At 32.8% G+C, this 15,852-nt stretch overlaps 1 protein-coding gene across 1 annotated transcript; it reads right to left on the bottom strand.

Moving 5' to 3' along the window:
• Positions 1-2,346: 2,346 nt before the first annotated feature.
• Positions 2,347-13,338, bottom strand: LOC116340535 (1-phosphatidylinositol 4,5-bisphosphate phosphodiesterase classes I and II). The gene is made up of 17 exons (XM_031767088.1): positions 13,325-13,338; positions 13,008-13,193; positions 12,511-12,711; positions 11,746-11,928; positions 11,284-11,464; positions 10,998-11,211; positions 10,797-10,903; positions 7,815-8,037; positions 7,452-7,609; positions 6,021-6,191; positions 5,874-5,946; positions 5,483-5,790; positions 5,259-5,400; positions 4,420-4,909; positions 3,985-4,329; positions 3,769-3,913; positions 2,347-3,575 (listed from the first exon to the last, which is right to left on the bottom strand). Exons 1-17 carry the CDS (start codon positions 13,336-13,338, stop codon positions 3,405-3,407), a joined length of 3,312 nt encoding a protein of 1,103 aa, XP_031622948.1. The 3' UTR covers positions 2,347-3,404.
• Positions 13,339-15,852: the final 2,514 nt, after the last annotated feature.

The following is a 15,852-nucleotide window of genomic DNA, read 5'->3' as shown; positions in this document are numbered from 1 at the left end:
GATATCTCCTTCTATTTTCTTTGCATTGTATTCCATTACAAGTACAATAAATTCATGCGAATTTTCGTTTCATTGCAAAGTGACATCAGGCAAACTAATTTATAAGATAACTTTTTTATATTTGAACATACAGCATTGCATTGACTTTTTTCTGGTTGTTTCGATTAAATTATTTGATTAATGTGTTTTACATGCACTAAACATTTATTTAACGGTGGTTTATCCGTCCGCAAACGAAATTTCTTTTTTGTTAAACAATTATAGTTTTTTTTTATTGTTGTTGTTGAAAAGATTTCTTTTAATATTATAATCTATATTGCCAAACATCAATAATATATCGTCTGTTATTTGACATCTAGTTTCATTTAAATGTAAAACATTTATAATATTGGTTATTTCTTCCTTTTCATTAATATCGGTCTCAAAGTACACACAAATGTTGTATCTAGTGTCGCAATGAAAGAAGACCATTAAAAACCAAACAAATTAACACTCAAGCATAAGGCAAACGAGGAGATATAGATGCAATCGTATTTTTATTCGATAACATATTTTCTACCATGGACTTTTTTTCATTCACGGTTAACAACTAAAGGTTTATGGACATATATTACTTATCTTTATTTATAATTATTATTGTATTATTATTTGTTTTGTTTATTAAACGAGGAAAAGGGCTGGAGAAAGGTGACGAAATTAAGGCATTTTTTTTCAAACCTATGACCAACTATTTTTCGGAAATAATTTTTTTTTGTTGCAAAGATTATTAATAATAAAAAAAACATGTTTCACATGAGTCATCATTAACCATTGAATTATAGCGAAACGTATCCGATAGCACATTGACATTTAACATCCATGTTTAATAACTGCTTTGCTTATACAGCGATGATTTTACGTAATATTCTGTTTTATATTTGGAATAAATGGATATCCGGCCCTTAGGTGATGCGAGTTCTTCATATGGTTTCAGAAATACTAATCTAAACGATTGTTTTCATTTCTAACACCGAATCATTTTCTGTAAATGACCATAGATGATGACGTAAAAAATGATGGCAAAATTCCGTAAGGGGTCCCTGGAAAAATCCATGGGGGTCCCTGATGATGTCAACAATTTGTACGAAATGAGGATAAAATCGTTTTTTTTTTCTCTTCACTTTTTTGGCGAAAATCCCTAGCAAATCGAAAGAATTTTCCTACTTCAAATTGCATTTTTTTGGAAGTCACTTTTTGAGGCGAAAATCCCTAGCAAATCGGAAGAATTTTCTCTCCCAAAAAAAGTGAAGATGAAAAAAAGGTCCTCATTTCCAAAATTGTTGAGGGTTCCTAAAAATATTTTAGGAGGGGGTCATCCGACCCCTAGAAACCCTCGTCATCACCTATGGTAAATGTGTAGGGAATTAGTTTTGTGGTAAAATAGTTCAAGGGTTAAAGTATATATTAAGAATAACAACAGTTTGAATTACAGAGTGACATTGTTTGATATAATAATATAACGATATTTTTTTTCACAAATTCTAATTAAAAATAATACTTTTTACCATTTACATTATCTTTTGCTGCCATCTGAAGTATCGCATTATCGCAAAATTGATAAGAATATGGAAAAATGGTGAATGAAGATCACATTCCATCTTAATACAATACTAAAGGTTGTCTAATAGTTGTTTCAAGATAACTTCAGATGGCGCAATGTATATGATGGAATTAAAATGTATTGTCAATTTTCCCACTTGGTGCTATGCCATCAATGTCTAGATAACGTTTCGTCTAATTATTCTAAAAACAAAAAAGAACTAAGTTGATTGTCATTAAGTCTATATTTATTTAACAAATATGAACGCTTTATGTTAATAAATCATCATATTTTTGATCGTTAAAATGTTTCCATTAAAAGCAATTTGATACTTCTTTAAAAGACACCATCAATGTTTAATCAGTTTTTTTAGTAAAAAAGGTTATTGTTAGGCTCAATTATTATTAAAAATCACTCCAGTTCTTCCCTTGCAACTGATTTCCATATTTCAAGTAAATTTATCTGTTCACATATGTCCAAATCGTTAAAAAAAACCTAGAATTGTTTTCATTATTTTAAGATTTTCCATTTTTCTTTTTATTCAATTCAAACGTGCTTTGCAATTCACCATGATTTATCTATACAATTATAATGGCGCTCAATTTTACAGACGGGAGTAGAAAATTGATAATATAAATAAGATGCATATCGATTTTGTACCAACGGGAGGGAAAACAATATGTTGATATGTGGAAAAAATTGAGTCCATTGAGAAAAAAAAAACATAATCGTAATCATAATAACGTAAAAATAAAACCATAAAAATGTTCAAAACAAAATAACAAAACACTGAATTTTTATTCATGTAAAATTTAAATTATCTGCTTAAAATGATTTTACAGAAAATATCAATTAAAACTATTTCTTTGAAGAAGTAAAATGGAATCATTGAATGAGTGTTGGAAATCGAATATACGTGTATACCATGCACGTTTTACAGTTGATTACGTCGGAGGGGGGACTGAATAATATGTATACCCGATTTTATTTTATCCGATGCATAAATTGAATTTTACTCGACGGTTTTTTCATTTCAATTTTATTTCGGATAAAATTCTCATTCGGTGGCTATTATTTGAATCGGTAAGTAACATACAATTAAAAAAATTCATTTCAAGCGCCGGTTACGGCTGGTTAAAATTCAGATGGAAAAATTTACTTTGTCCGACGTCGGGTAAATTAAAATCGAGTATTTTTCATGCAGCCGAGTGAATACAACGTTGTATATTGCACCATAGGTTTGTAGCTGAAGTCTGACAACTTTTTAAAGTTTTAAGTATAGAATTTGTCTATTGAAACACCATGACATTTTATTATTTTAAAATCACAGTCTGGTCGGTTCTGATAATCAAAAATATTCGACTGAAATTTAGATTTCTATAATATTAGTCGTACTAAGCCAATCAAATACACGATGACATTAAAATAATAAAATGCGATATTGGTGTTGGTTACTTTAATGAATCAAATGTGTTTTTAATATATTCCACATTGACAAATATCGAATTTATTTTAAAATTTGCATTAAATCTATGAATATATTTTTGTTGTGTGTCGATTTTATGTCTATTGCACATTTATACTGCGATTTGAATAGGATTTAAATTGTGGAACGCACTGATTATTGGTTTCATTTTTAATCACAATAATTTTTTTGAAACAGAAAAACTCAATACCAACAGGTAAATCACTAGAAAATTCAAAACACGACTTCGTGTTTGCAATGAGATTCAAAGAGTATTTGTTTGTTTTTTTCATGCATGTGTGTGTTGTGTTGAGAATTCACTCATGAAAAATTATCAGGAAAATATCAAAATTTGCACCTTTAAGACTCCAAATGCACTGATGTGCTTGATTTATTGTTGCTTGTATTTTCACTTGACGGACCACCATTTTCATTGGATGCATGCAACGAACTCTGCGAAAAAAGCACCAAAAAACCTTCGGAGGAAAAACACGGACGAGATTCACAATCTTTGTCCATCAATGTCTTAGCCTGTATACGGAAAAAAAAATAATTAATATTAATTTGACTAAATCAAATCATCAATTTGATTTTATTGTCGAACTGGACTTCACTCCTGGTTGAGGAGGCAAATGAAAAGACGGAGAGTGCTCCTTAATTGAAGTGGACAATGTTTTTAATCAAAAAAGCGCTCTCCTACAAAAATGCTACTTTTGATACAAACCTTTTCTTTGTGGTCATTTAGTTGATTCTTAACAGTGTCATGCTGTTTCTGTAATTCAGCCTTTTTCTTCTCGTACGCTTGAGTCAATCGGACTCGTTCAGCTACACCACGTTCAACTAATGACGAAGCTACTTCACGTTTCATTCTAAAATTGATTTTTTTTTATTAAATTAAAACTATCGCAAAACATTCCATAATCTACATCATTGCATTTACCTGACTAATTCATCACGGTCACGATGTACAAGAGATAGCGATTTAACTTCATTGCGACGCATAATGTTCAGCTGTCGCATAACATCGCTCGTTTCTTTTTCCAAACAAGTTTTTAGTTGTTTCATTTGATTTGCTTGGGATGTTCGCAATACTTTGTCCGCTGTACTATAAATAATTTCATGGTATTTCTCTTGTACTTCTTGGTAATTGGTGGAAAAGTCCCGACACACTGAAATCAGTCGTTCGGATTGACTTCGTGGTACGCCACTCGATCGTTCGCCGCTGTCAGTTTCAGCACTTTCAGTCAAATCGTTTGGACATGGAGGCACTGTCGCTGTTAAATCTCTACACACACAAAATGAAGATAACAAGTTTAAATTTCATTATAATTATATCAAAAAAAGAATAGAATTTTTTTGCCATCAATCGACTTACAAGTTTTTATTGCTAAGCCGTTTAACCAACTTATTGTTCATGTAAAATTTGGATTTACGAATGCCATCGGTTAAATCTCCACTGCGCTGTGATGTAACACGTAACTTTTCTTTGTCATGTTTTTTTCGCATCGATTCCAATTTCTTTTCCATTTCAATCCGTTTTTCGCGCACCAATTTGTTATCGAAAATTTTCTCCAATGATTCAACAACAATGTCATTGCATTCACTGAGTTCATTGGCTATTGGAATGGTGCTGCTGCTGGTGAGTGTTGCGGATGCTTTGCTGGTGGAACATGACTGATCCAGTGAGAGTTGATGTTGAATATGTTGTGTAGACGCTGTACTCAAATTCAAATCATGATCATTGCCAATCGATGCGTCCATACTGAGCGACGATGCGGCCACAATACTGGCTCGATGCTTTGGACTTGTTTGCACTACTTCAAGTGACCGCGAATCCTTCTTGGAACCTAAAGAGACAAACACAACTAAATATGATTGTATACGGTGGCATGAAATAACACATATAATTACAAGTTGTTGTTTTTTTTTAAAAAAACAAATGCATGATATTTTGCACATGAAGTGGAACATGAATGAAATTAGGAGCAAACAAAAGCGGTACATAAGATAAGCACATCACAAAACGAGTTGAACAAAGGAAAAACCCAAATGAACCACACCATAAAAGGACGGGAAAAAAAGAAAAAAAAAATTGGTTAAAACAAATTGCAACTACAGCGTAACATATTCAAAGACATTATCCAAATGAAATTTTCTGAGATAAAATCTCAATGAACACAAAATCGATAGGATAGTAGTTTTTGGTAGAATTACATGAATTGGATGCATCGTCTTCGGTTGGTTCACCATCCTCAAATACGGCCAATTGTTGGGAACGTTTTTCCAGTTCGCTTTGATATTTGATTGGATTGGCAAGTGCTTCGGCAAAATCAGACAGACCATCGGGCACATAATCCTATGATGTGAACGAAAAATGTGCCGAAAATAAGATGCATCACATGTGTAATCTTGAATTCGGCCAAAGAAACAAAGCTTACCTTAACGACAACTAAAAGAAATAGCGTTGCCAATGGAATCGGCAGGCCGAGTTCTGTGCGTAGCGTAACATGCTTATATCCTGGACATAATCCAATTACAGGTAGCACACGATGTCCAATGAATTTTCCACCTTCTTCGTAGGCCGCAATTCGAATGCTCGCCAATTCAGGTAGCACCACTTTTTTGAAAACAAACGGTTCATCATCAAAAATTGGATTGAGTGCATTATCACGAACAGATCGTGTACGAAATTTCTTGCGTACTGTATCCGCTGGCAGTCCAAACATGTCGACTTCAACATAACAACCTTATTAAAATACATATAAATTACAAACGATTTATCTCATTTCGTTCCATATATAAACGGCTAATTTGTTCTCGAAAACTCACCAACTTTCTTGTCACTCAAAAATTGTCCGGATAGTACTGTAATCGATACAGTACCAGCAATTATACCGTCAACCTATTCAAACCGAAAATGATTTAAACAAATGTAATGTAGTTTCATTTCGAATGGTAATGTGTGTGGTATTTTACCGTGCTTTCGGCAAATGGATCTAATCGCCGGTCTTTTCGTCGCATAAATTCCGGTTTCAACAGATATCCAGCCCGTTGATTGTATTCAAAAATGCCCAAATTCAATTGCATTGCCAGATCCAATGTTTGATAATTTAAAGCCACCAATTGACAACCCGCATTCCAAAATAACTGTGAGACCACAACACAAAATACAAGGAAACAGATTTGGTAAACAAATGATTCGTTATTTTTTGTCAAAATGTTGGTTATATCGTTGGTCTTATTCTATGTCATTCTCTGCTTTTTCATACCGTGTCCTATTCTAGGATACTAAATTATTTATTCAGATTCGGATTTCGAAAAATGTAATACACTTCAATTATTGTACACCTTCTGTTTGCTTCTTTTTGCAATACACTATCAATTTTCATTCAAATCGAAATTCAAACAGTGAAATTGAAAACAGTGAATTTAGCTATGTACTTTTTTATCGCCTTCAAAGTGTATGGGATCCAATACAACGTGTTACTTTGTTGTATGGCAGCCAATTCCTTTTTTTTCCTTCAAAATTTGATGATGCAATTTTTGCATCAATAGAACTCTAACTCATTCCGTCGCAGCAGAAAAGTGTCAATATGTACTTTGGAAACCAAACCCATAAATCGCATGTGTCGAAATGTGAATCATTCACCTAACTAACCATTCAAAAATGAATGCATTTGTCTGTAACCGTAACACGATTGTACAATTACGCATATTTTTCGTCCGTTGCAATGGTGATGATTTCGTTATTCGAGAAAGAATGTGTAAAAGATGTAGAAAAACGAAACGCAGGTTCCAATTAGAATGGGAAAAAAATCCCTTTCCGTTTAACTTGTATCACATTGCATTGACATGCTACAATTAACATTCACATCGGTCGTACACACACCACAGTCATCAACGCTCTTGGTTACGCTCATATCAACAACAGCATCCAATGACATTCAATATTAACCGCTTCACAACACAAACCATAAAATTATTTATGTGTGCAGCGAACTAAACGAAACTCCCATATCTCATTATCGAATCAGATAAATCTCCCACTGAAGCTGTCTCGTTTTCTAAATTGATACCAATGAATTCCATGTACTATATTTTCATGAAGCATTTCATGATGAATTCTCAGAATCGTGTCCATTTTGCTGCTGCTGAATGACCACTTGAATGCCATTTTCAGACACATTTTCAGTCTCACCGAACGGAGACCGAAACCAAATCAAATGAATAACAGGTTGAATCGAAAGATTCACGTTGCAAAACTCTGGACGAACAAAATGTGAGCGATAATTTTTTTTGTCGTAATTAAACAAAGCAATCAAAATTATAGTTTTAACATACGTCATAGTTTGGCCTATATGCATACAACATGTGTGTATGTGAATATCAAGTTGTCTGTTGACTTACCTGTGGCATAAAATTTGAACTGTCGAAACGTGTACCAGCTGGATAGACACGTGATAATTGATGTTTATTGTAATTGACAAATTCAATGGGACGTTCTTTCAGCAAAGTCGTTGCTTGTTTCTCATCGAATGACGACATTTCATAACACCGATTTTTTTCTATAATAAATTTTACGAAAAAAACAACAACAGATTTTTAAATAATTTACCAATTTCCATGCAATTTTCATTCAAACTCTTTCGCAAATTGAATTTTTCACACCATAAAATGTGTAAACGTGTTGGTATGTTCATTGACGTCAACTGGACACTATTAACTTTTCAAGCATAGTAAAATGGAATAAATTTAAATACGAAAACTTACTTTCCGAAACTTCAAAACTTGTAAAATGAACGGGTTGTACATAGTTGACGAGTGCCGAAATTTCGGCACCAGCTTCACTTTCTTTTTGATGATTAACCTTTTCGGCTTGTAGTGTTCCCAATACGGTTGGTACATTTGTAGCACCAGTTTGAGTTGATTCATCATCGCTGGAACTGTCATCGCTAGATGAGCCGGTACTCTCTTTTGAACTCTGACGCACATTCTAAAATAACAACGAAACATTTGAAACATAACAGTTGAAATACATTAAATGCATTATGGCAAATCTAAATATAAGAAGATTAAGTTTCTTTAGCTTGGATCAATATAGTAATTCGGTGTGTGACAAAAGAACGAAAACGTTCGATGGAATAACAATTGTTTGTGGTAATGTAAATGCGGAGATAATTGAATCTTTGGCATTTCGACAAAATTTTCAGAACAAGAAAGTACAAATGCTTCCGTCTTCCATGCAAAATCATTGAATGTGGGCTGATTGTTGGCATCCAACCATTTCAGTACAGTATGTTAGTATATGCCTTTTGCTAAATTCAGTTAAAACTTATTTAGATTTTCCATTCAAAAACTTTATGTTCAATTTTCACAACTCAAAGTTTTCGATTCAGATGCTGTATGTTCGATTTGACGCGAGCGCACAGTCTGTGCGCTCTGTAGATATAACTTTCCTATTTCTCTGTATATTGTGTAATATTTTTTACCTCTATCACATCGTTTGCAAGCCACAACTTTATTGTGTGCATTGAAAATTGCCACTTTTACACATGTTCGTACAATATTTGTTTTACTCGCTTAAACGCAGTATATTTCCATTTTCACAACTTCTATTTAGTGCTATAACGAAGCATAATACATTGGGACGCCAGTTCCACATCCGCAAGAAACGTGTATAACATTAGTTTGGTGGAAAAAGCTACACTCGTTGACTCTTTCAACGAATAGAAAACACCCACCTCAATTTTAGGCAAGATAACAGCAGTGCTGTTTTGGAGTTTCTTTCTGCCGTTCGGAAAAGCAGTGCAGGATAAATGTTATTACTATGGCGTGTCTGTATTTTGTATTTGCTAAGAAAAATCGAAAATTTCCACTTTTCTTTCACACCATTTGTTTTAATTTTTTTTCGTCTACAATTTTTATCTAGTGACGGCAGCAAAACAGTATGACGCAAGTATCTCGCACGAGTTGCTTTTTTAACTAAAATTAATTTGAATTTTATTAACGTCATTTATTTTGTCATTGATAATCAAATTCTGTAATTAAACCACAAGATGCTAAGAACGTGGGCTGTGAGTATATAATTATTCAATAAATTACCAACGCCTTCACACTTACGAAATACAATTCATAAACTCCATTGTAAATTGGTATAAAATGTAGATTTGACTGCGAGTTTTCTCGCGATATGTGGTTGAAATGTTAAAATATTCTGCATGGAGGAATAATTAAAACCGCTAGAAAGCCGGAAATTCTCAAATCCACTCTTTTCTCAACGCCACACACACATACAATTCGAATATCGAAGATATAAATAGATTGATTTGCATGACAAAATATTCATCGATTCAGTTTCAATCGATCAATATATGTATTTATATAATTTCTATATCTGTAACATAAATTAGATTACGTTCTTTTATCTTCTTTTCATAAGATTCATCAAACAAATCGGTCCTAAAAACGATTGGGTAGATTGTGAAAATGTTTAACGTTTCAAATGGTTTTGAATGAAAACTAGATGGAACCGCAGCAAATTGCTTTATTCATTCAGATAAAGAAATTGACACCACTGCTATAAAAAGAGCGAGGGAGCTAAATAAATAAATTGCAATTGTATAATTATTTTGACGTAAATCGTCGATAAATTGAACGAATTGGCCATAGTATAAGACATGTGTCCAATCAACAAATCAATGGCGTTTTCTTGTTTTCGTTGGATTTGAATTTAACTTTATCTGATTACATCTCGAATCAAGTTACATTTTGTGGTTTTTTCCACTCACGTACACTGAACAAAGTCAATTTTATTCGTCCAATGGATTTCAAGGGTGTGTATATATACAAAATATTTTTCTCTCTTGCATTGAGTATTCCAAAGTACTATAGACACAGACATCACAAATATAAATTTCGTCGTGTACATGTTCTGCATCTTCGCTGAAAACCTGATCGAATGTGCATACATCAAAACGAAAAGTGGAAATTTCAATTTAAATAGAAGTGGAAAATGGATTTTCAATGTTGGGATTTAATTTCAATCCCATTGTAAACAATGATTTACTTGTTCAAAACTCAAACTCAACTTCAATGAGCCTCTTATGCAACTGGAGTAAGACAACATCACCAAATAGTAAATCGGATTATTTTGAGGACATAACTTTTTTAAACCATCTTTTGCATTGTGAAGTTATGGCAATAGTTTTTGGAATCACTGCAAACAATTTTTTTTTTTTCAAATTCAGATGCTAAATACGAGATAGTCAAATTACGGTCGACGTCAAATTTCAAAAAATCTTTCATTTTTTTTTTTTTCAAAGTAAAATTGCGAAAAATAAATCTCAGTACTTATTCATGATGGCTATTGAAATATGAATCAAACTTAACGAATCAATTTAATTGAAGTTGGAATTATTTTAGTCGCCATATAATTCGTAGTAGCACATCGTTCCTCTTTTTCATCAGGCGGAATAAAAATATCTGCATCATCCAAATATATTTTCTGCTCTTTTTACGTTGAATATTCATTTTGGAAGTAATATTTAAAGAGATATTGTCAAAATAAAGTTGCAAAAAAAAATCTGTCGACTATGTTGAAAAACTGTAACAAAAAATGTTTGCTATATTCACAACAGTTAACGGATACTATCGAAATGCATTTGAAGTGATTCAAGAGGAAAAGTTTTTATCGTTTCCGTTCGTTTTGTGTTGAAAATGATATAAAATAATCGCAACGTATGGAATATATACCTGTAGCATTGGTGCATGATGGATTGCATCACCATTTCCAGTCGGAACATTGGTCGACTCTTCGTCAATAGTTGGTGGTATTGTTGATTGTTGTGTATTGGAATTTCCTGATCGAAAAGAGAACGAGATCCAAACAAAAATATAAATGGCGATTCATTTATCATTTTGGGTAAAAAATATTTGTCAGTCAACGACAATTACCTGTATTTGAATTGTTGAGATTATTTTGCGTTGACTTTTTATGGTGATGATGATGATGATGGTGATGGTGTTTCTTCTTATTTTTGATGATAATTTTTCCTTTCAACAACGACGGTGGTGGGAGTTCAACATTTGATTCTAATGGATGAGATTCTAATGGCGTATCTAATAACATATCCCCAAATATCTCACGACAATAATTTGCTATTTTGGCCTGCAAGGAAAAGTATATATGAAAAATGTCATCATCATAACAATTTCATAGAATCCTTCGAAGTGAACTTACTTGTTGTCGAGGATTACAATGATTTTCAAAACTTAATATCACAGGTAACTCAGAAGTTTTAAATGCACTCTCGGCAATTGCCTCGAGCACATCTTTAGCAAAAATATCAGGAACAAAAGTATAACCATGCACAATGACTGGCTCCTCGGTTCGGCTATTCCAAAAATCTAGTTCGACGCATCTGCAAAATAATATGGATTTATATCTTAACAGGTTGTCTATATTCTGGTGATAAATGAGTCTGTTCGATGGTAATTATTTGCGATAATGCTTTTTTTTTTTTTTGGTTGGTACTTTGATTGAAAATGCGTATGAAATTGGTCGTAAATTATTTCATTTGCTTGATTTTTATCATCGTCTCGCATCTTTTCCTTTCACCAAAGACAGCCCCATAAAACGGAATCGCATAACAATCAATGGCGTACCGAAAATGTTTCGATCGTCATTGTGTTTATCGCTTACCTGCATCCAGCTAATAAGACTTGTCGATATATTTCCACGGAGCTTTTTCCAGTCAATTGATGGCCAGTCAAATAGGTATTATGTGAAGAATTGATGAAATAATGAGATAATGGCTGCTCCATATCGTCGCACAAATCTAATTTACTTAGTGCCATAACTGGGTTATCATCTGACATTAAATATCTGCATCAAGCGCAACCAGACAGATTTTTACAATGTTTTATTTTTTAGTTAAACGGCGTAACAGATGACGATAGATGGCATTTTGTTTTAGAACCATAATAGAATTTAAATGATGGCCGCCACAATTTTTATCATCACAATGTCGCACGATTCCAATTTGATTGATTTGAAAATTGGACAGTACAAAAGGCAGAAAAAAAAAAGAAAATGGAAGAAAATCATGTAATGTGTCAACAAAGTTTCACTTTTGTAAACGCTACACTATTATTAATGCTTAAATACATGCAATCATTTTGAATAATAAATCTTCGATTTCAGACACAGTGTTTTTTTATACATTTTCCTCAATTTGTCTTCGTCTGGTTTTTATTTGGTCGCGACGAATAATATCGAAACATGAAACTTAAATTGAATCAACATAAATAACAAATAATTGAATTACACTCTTATACACACTCACACTCATACGTAAAATCCGTCATCGAAGTGACACTCAATTTGATTAAAAGATACAAAAGGAAAATGTAACGCGACAGCACTCAAGGGACATGCAAAATACAATTAGACCAATCAGAACCTTACCTCAAGAATCCATCTAAACTCAATTGACCTTTCTGTACATTGAATTTATTGGGTTCATATTGGGCGATGAGTTCTTTAGCTCGTGCTGGATTTGCATATGGATAAAGAATCTCGTTCAACCTGGGATCGCGTTGAGTCTTATTGAGAAAGTCTACAAGCTGTTGCGTTGACATTGTACATCGTTTTGATGATGATCCCACCCTACGAATTTCAAATGATTTTAACATTTTCAGAAAAGAATGAAAAAAACACGAAAACAGGATCCAATTCAAAAATAAAATTGAAAAAAAGTGGTGAGAACATGATTCATATTTATTGCTTTTAAATCAACTTTTACGTTTTTTTTTTCTTCGTAACTTTTACATTTAAGTCGAATTCCACTTTTGTTAAGAAATAATTTTAAAATTCAGACTTATGTGCTGCTGACTTTGAAAGTATATTTTCAATTCCTTTTTGTTTGTTAAAAAAGATAATAGCAAACTCTTCAAAACACTTACAGTTCTTCAAAGATCTTCTCCACTTCGGAACGCTGCGTTAGATTCTTGTACAAATTGTAAAAGTCCTCAAACTGAAATTTATTATGTGCAAGCGAATCATTTTTACCCGATGGTAAGCCGGACACATCTAATGCTTTTTCCACGCGTCGTTTGTCGTCCTTATTTGATGCAAACTGTTTTATAATACTGCAATGGAATGGAAATATAATTCAATTGATTAATCGATTTGCAATTTGCCAAATCAGCATCTCATTCCATATTCTAACATGATTTATATTTATTCATCATCCAGCAGTAAAACGGAATGTATTTTTTACGTTTTTGTTGGCATTTTATGACTTCAGGTTGTTGTCGTGTAAGCTCTATAGTTTCATGGAACACATAGCAATTTTATTATACAATATTTAAAGTGAGACAAGTTTTTTTATGGAGCTTTCGTTAAAGAGAGAAAAGAAACATGCATGGCATCTTCGTTCATTCGTTTTATTCTTTTTACTTCTCCGCAAACACCTAGTGTGTAAGGTAAAGTATTGGAATCGGTCAAAAAATTAAAACCCATCAAAAACATGTTTTTTGGGTGTTTTTGGGGCCAAGGAACATGAATCTAGCGTTTTTTCGATGTCCGAATGTATGTGCGTACCCTGTACGCAAAAATTTGTTGACACGATAAATTTCAAACCAGAAAAGTAATTCAAAATCCGACTTCACAGGATGATTGGGGGTGCCGAGGAATAGAAACCATTAGATTTTGAGCGACTTTGGTTGATGGAGTAAAGTGTCATGTCTGGTGTGATACCCATGGCCATCCATGGGAAAAATTCAATTTTTCTTCAAAAATTGATATTTAATGTATGATATCGTAATAAGCTGAAACTTTGCACAGGTTATTTTTTTCACAATAAAACAACATACCGATGGTCTGAAGATATTTCAATGCATAATAGGGGTACCTCCCGAACAAAATTTTGGATTTTTTGCTCAAAACCGAAAATTTTGTATGGAAGGTACCACTTAATTGTATTGAAATTTCTTCAAACTTTCAGAATGTTAGCTTTTTGTGAAAAAAATAACATGTGCAAATTTTCACATGATTACGATATCACACAGGCATTGAAAAGTCTATCAAAATTTATTTGTATCGCAAAACTTATATCAGATTCAGTTTTCTCATGAATTCATATTTACTGTAAGAGATACGTAATAAATGCATGTTGTGAATAAAAGTGCGGAAAAGTTCGTCTTACTCCTGTAAGACTCTTTATTTTTGTTTGACATGATTTTGCTAAACGGCAACCGTATCAGTATTCCAGTTACCATATTAGCTACATTCAGTAGCTTCATATGTTTTTTGTTCATTATATGAATAATGAAAACATTCAATGCTTTTCCGGCAGTTTTCCTTTATAGTTGTGTGAATGTTATCTTTTTCTCTCGTTGGCAATTTTCTTCACATGGTTTTGAAAATACAGTATTTTACATTCCTATCATATGTGTATTGTTTAACCATGTACGGCGAATATTTTTGCTGTTAGAACATCAGCGGTCGACAAGCCACCTTCATATCACCACTAATGATGCTTTTATTGAGTTTTCCATGTTTTATTCTATTTATACACTGTGACATTCTATATTTGTAGACACACGAAAAAAGTTTATTTTTTAAAAAAATTCTCAAAAGATGGCGCGCTCGACAACGTTCAAAAACGTTCAAGTGTCAAACATCACTTATGTCATGTGTGGAATTGTTTAACGCGCCTTAAGTCCAGTGACAGTGTGTTTTACCGGAATACAGTGTTTTGATAATGTTGCGAATAGGAGGTAAGTTTTGTAATTAAATCAATATAATGTTCATTAAAAATTAATTTATTCGAGTGTCAAATAATAAAAATGAAATAAATCATAAGAATATTACGAAAATGCTCGTGTGCGTGATCAATAAAAACAATCGTGTTGATTAGTAACTTTAGAGTGAACAAAAAATGCGCATGAAATGTTTTGACTATGTTATGTTAATATGGACGATTTTATAAATTTACTATAATTTTTTATGGTACTTTTATGATTAATAATATTTTTTACAAAAATCGACTAATGTCGAAACATTTCATGCGTATTTTTTAAAACATGAATTTCGTGTAGTAAAAAATGAAGTAAAAAAATGCATGTTCATCTTTGTAGTGAAGTTGTGTTTGTAAAAGTACCACAAAATTCATAATAAATTTACAAAATCCTCTATAATCAATAGTCGAAACATTTCATGCGTATTTTTTACCTACTAGGTTCTGGTAACTTGTACCATCAAGTTGGTACAAATAATATTTACAAATGTATACGAGAGGCGACATGCAAGAAGACTAAAATCACTTATAAGTATCTTATATGTGATCACTATGGATGCAGTGTTAAAGCGCGACTAGAAAACAATGCAATGCAAGAGACCATTGGTAACCACATCGTGCACTCTAAACAAGATCGTCAATTGAAAATTGCTTTGGTGCACCTCGAGAATGAAGTCAAATCGAAAGCGAAAGACAATGTGAAACCAAAACTCATCTATATGAAATGCCGGGAAAAGATTTTGGAACGATATGATGGCATCCAAATACCTGACAGTATTTGGCCTAAGGCCAGACACTGGATCAACAACGCCCGAAGAAAAGGTGCATGCGTTTTTCATTTTATTAGCAATGTTACTACAAATTTCATAGTAAATTTACAAATTTCTTTTGACATTTGACGCTGATTTCGTGTTATGTTTTTTAGTTAATACCACCAAAACAGAGCCTGGAAACAGTGGCCTCGATGCGGAAGGCGAAGCGAACCTAGACATTGACGATCATGGTGC

The sequence above is a fragment of the Contarinia nasturtii genome, unplaced genomic scaffold (assembly GCF_009176525.2).
Source record: "Contarinia nasturtii isolate CC-2019 unplaced genomic scaffold, AAFC_CNas_1.1 Cnas_scaffold_695, whole genome shotgun sequence".
Lineage (NCBI taxonomy): Eukaryota > Metazoa > Arthropoda > Insecta > Diptera > Cecidomyiidae > Contarinia > Contarinia nasturtii.
Note: the sequence above shows the minus strand (reverse complement) of the source record. Positions and strands in the feature narration are given on the sequence as shown.

Excerpts from the sequence above, each read along its gene's own strand:
- LOC116340535 (XM_031767088.1), bottom strand. Across the intron at positions 11,929-12,510 it reads AGTTTAGATGGATTCTTGAG|ATATTTAATGTCAGATGATA; the intron begins GTAAGGTTCTGA and ends CGCTTGATGCAG. Across the intron at positions 11,212-11,283 it reads ATTGTAATCCTCGACAACAA|GCCAAAATAGCAAATTATTG; the intron begins GTAAGTTCACTT and ends TTTTCCTTGCAG.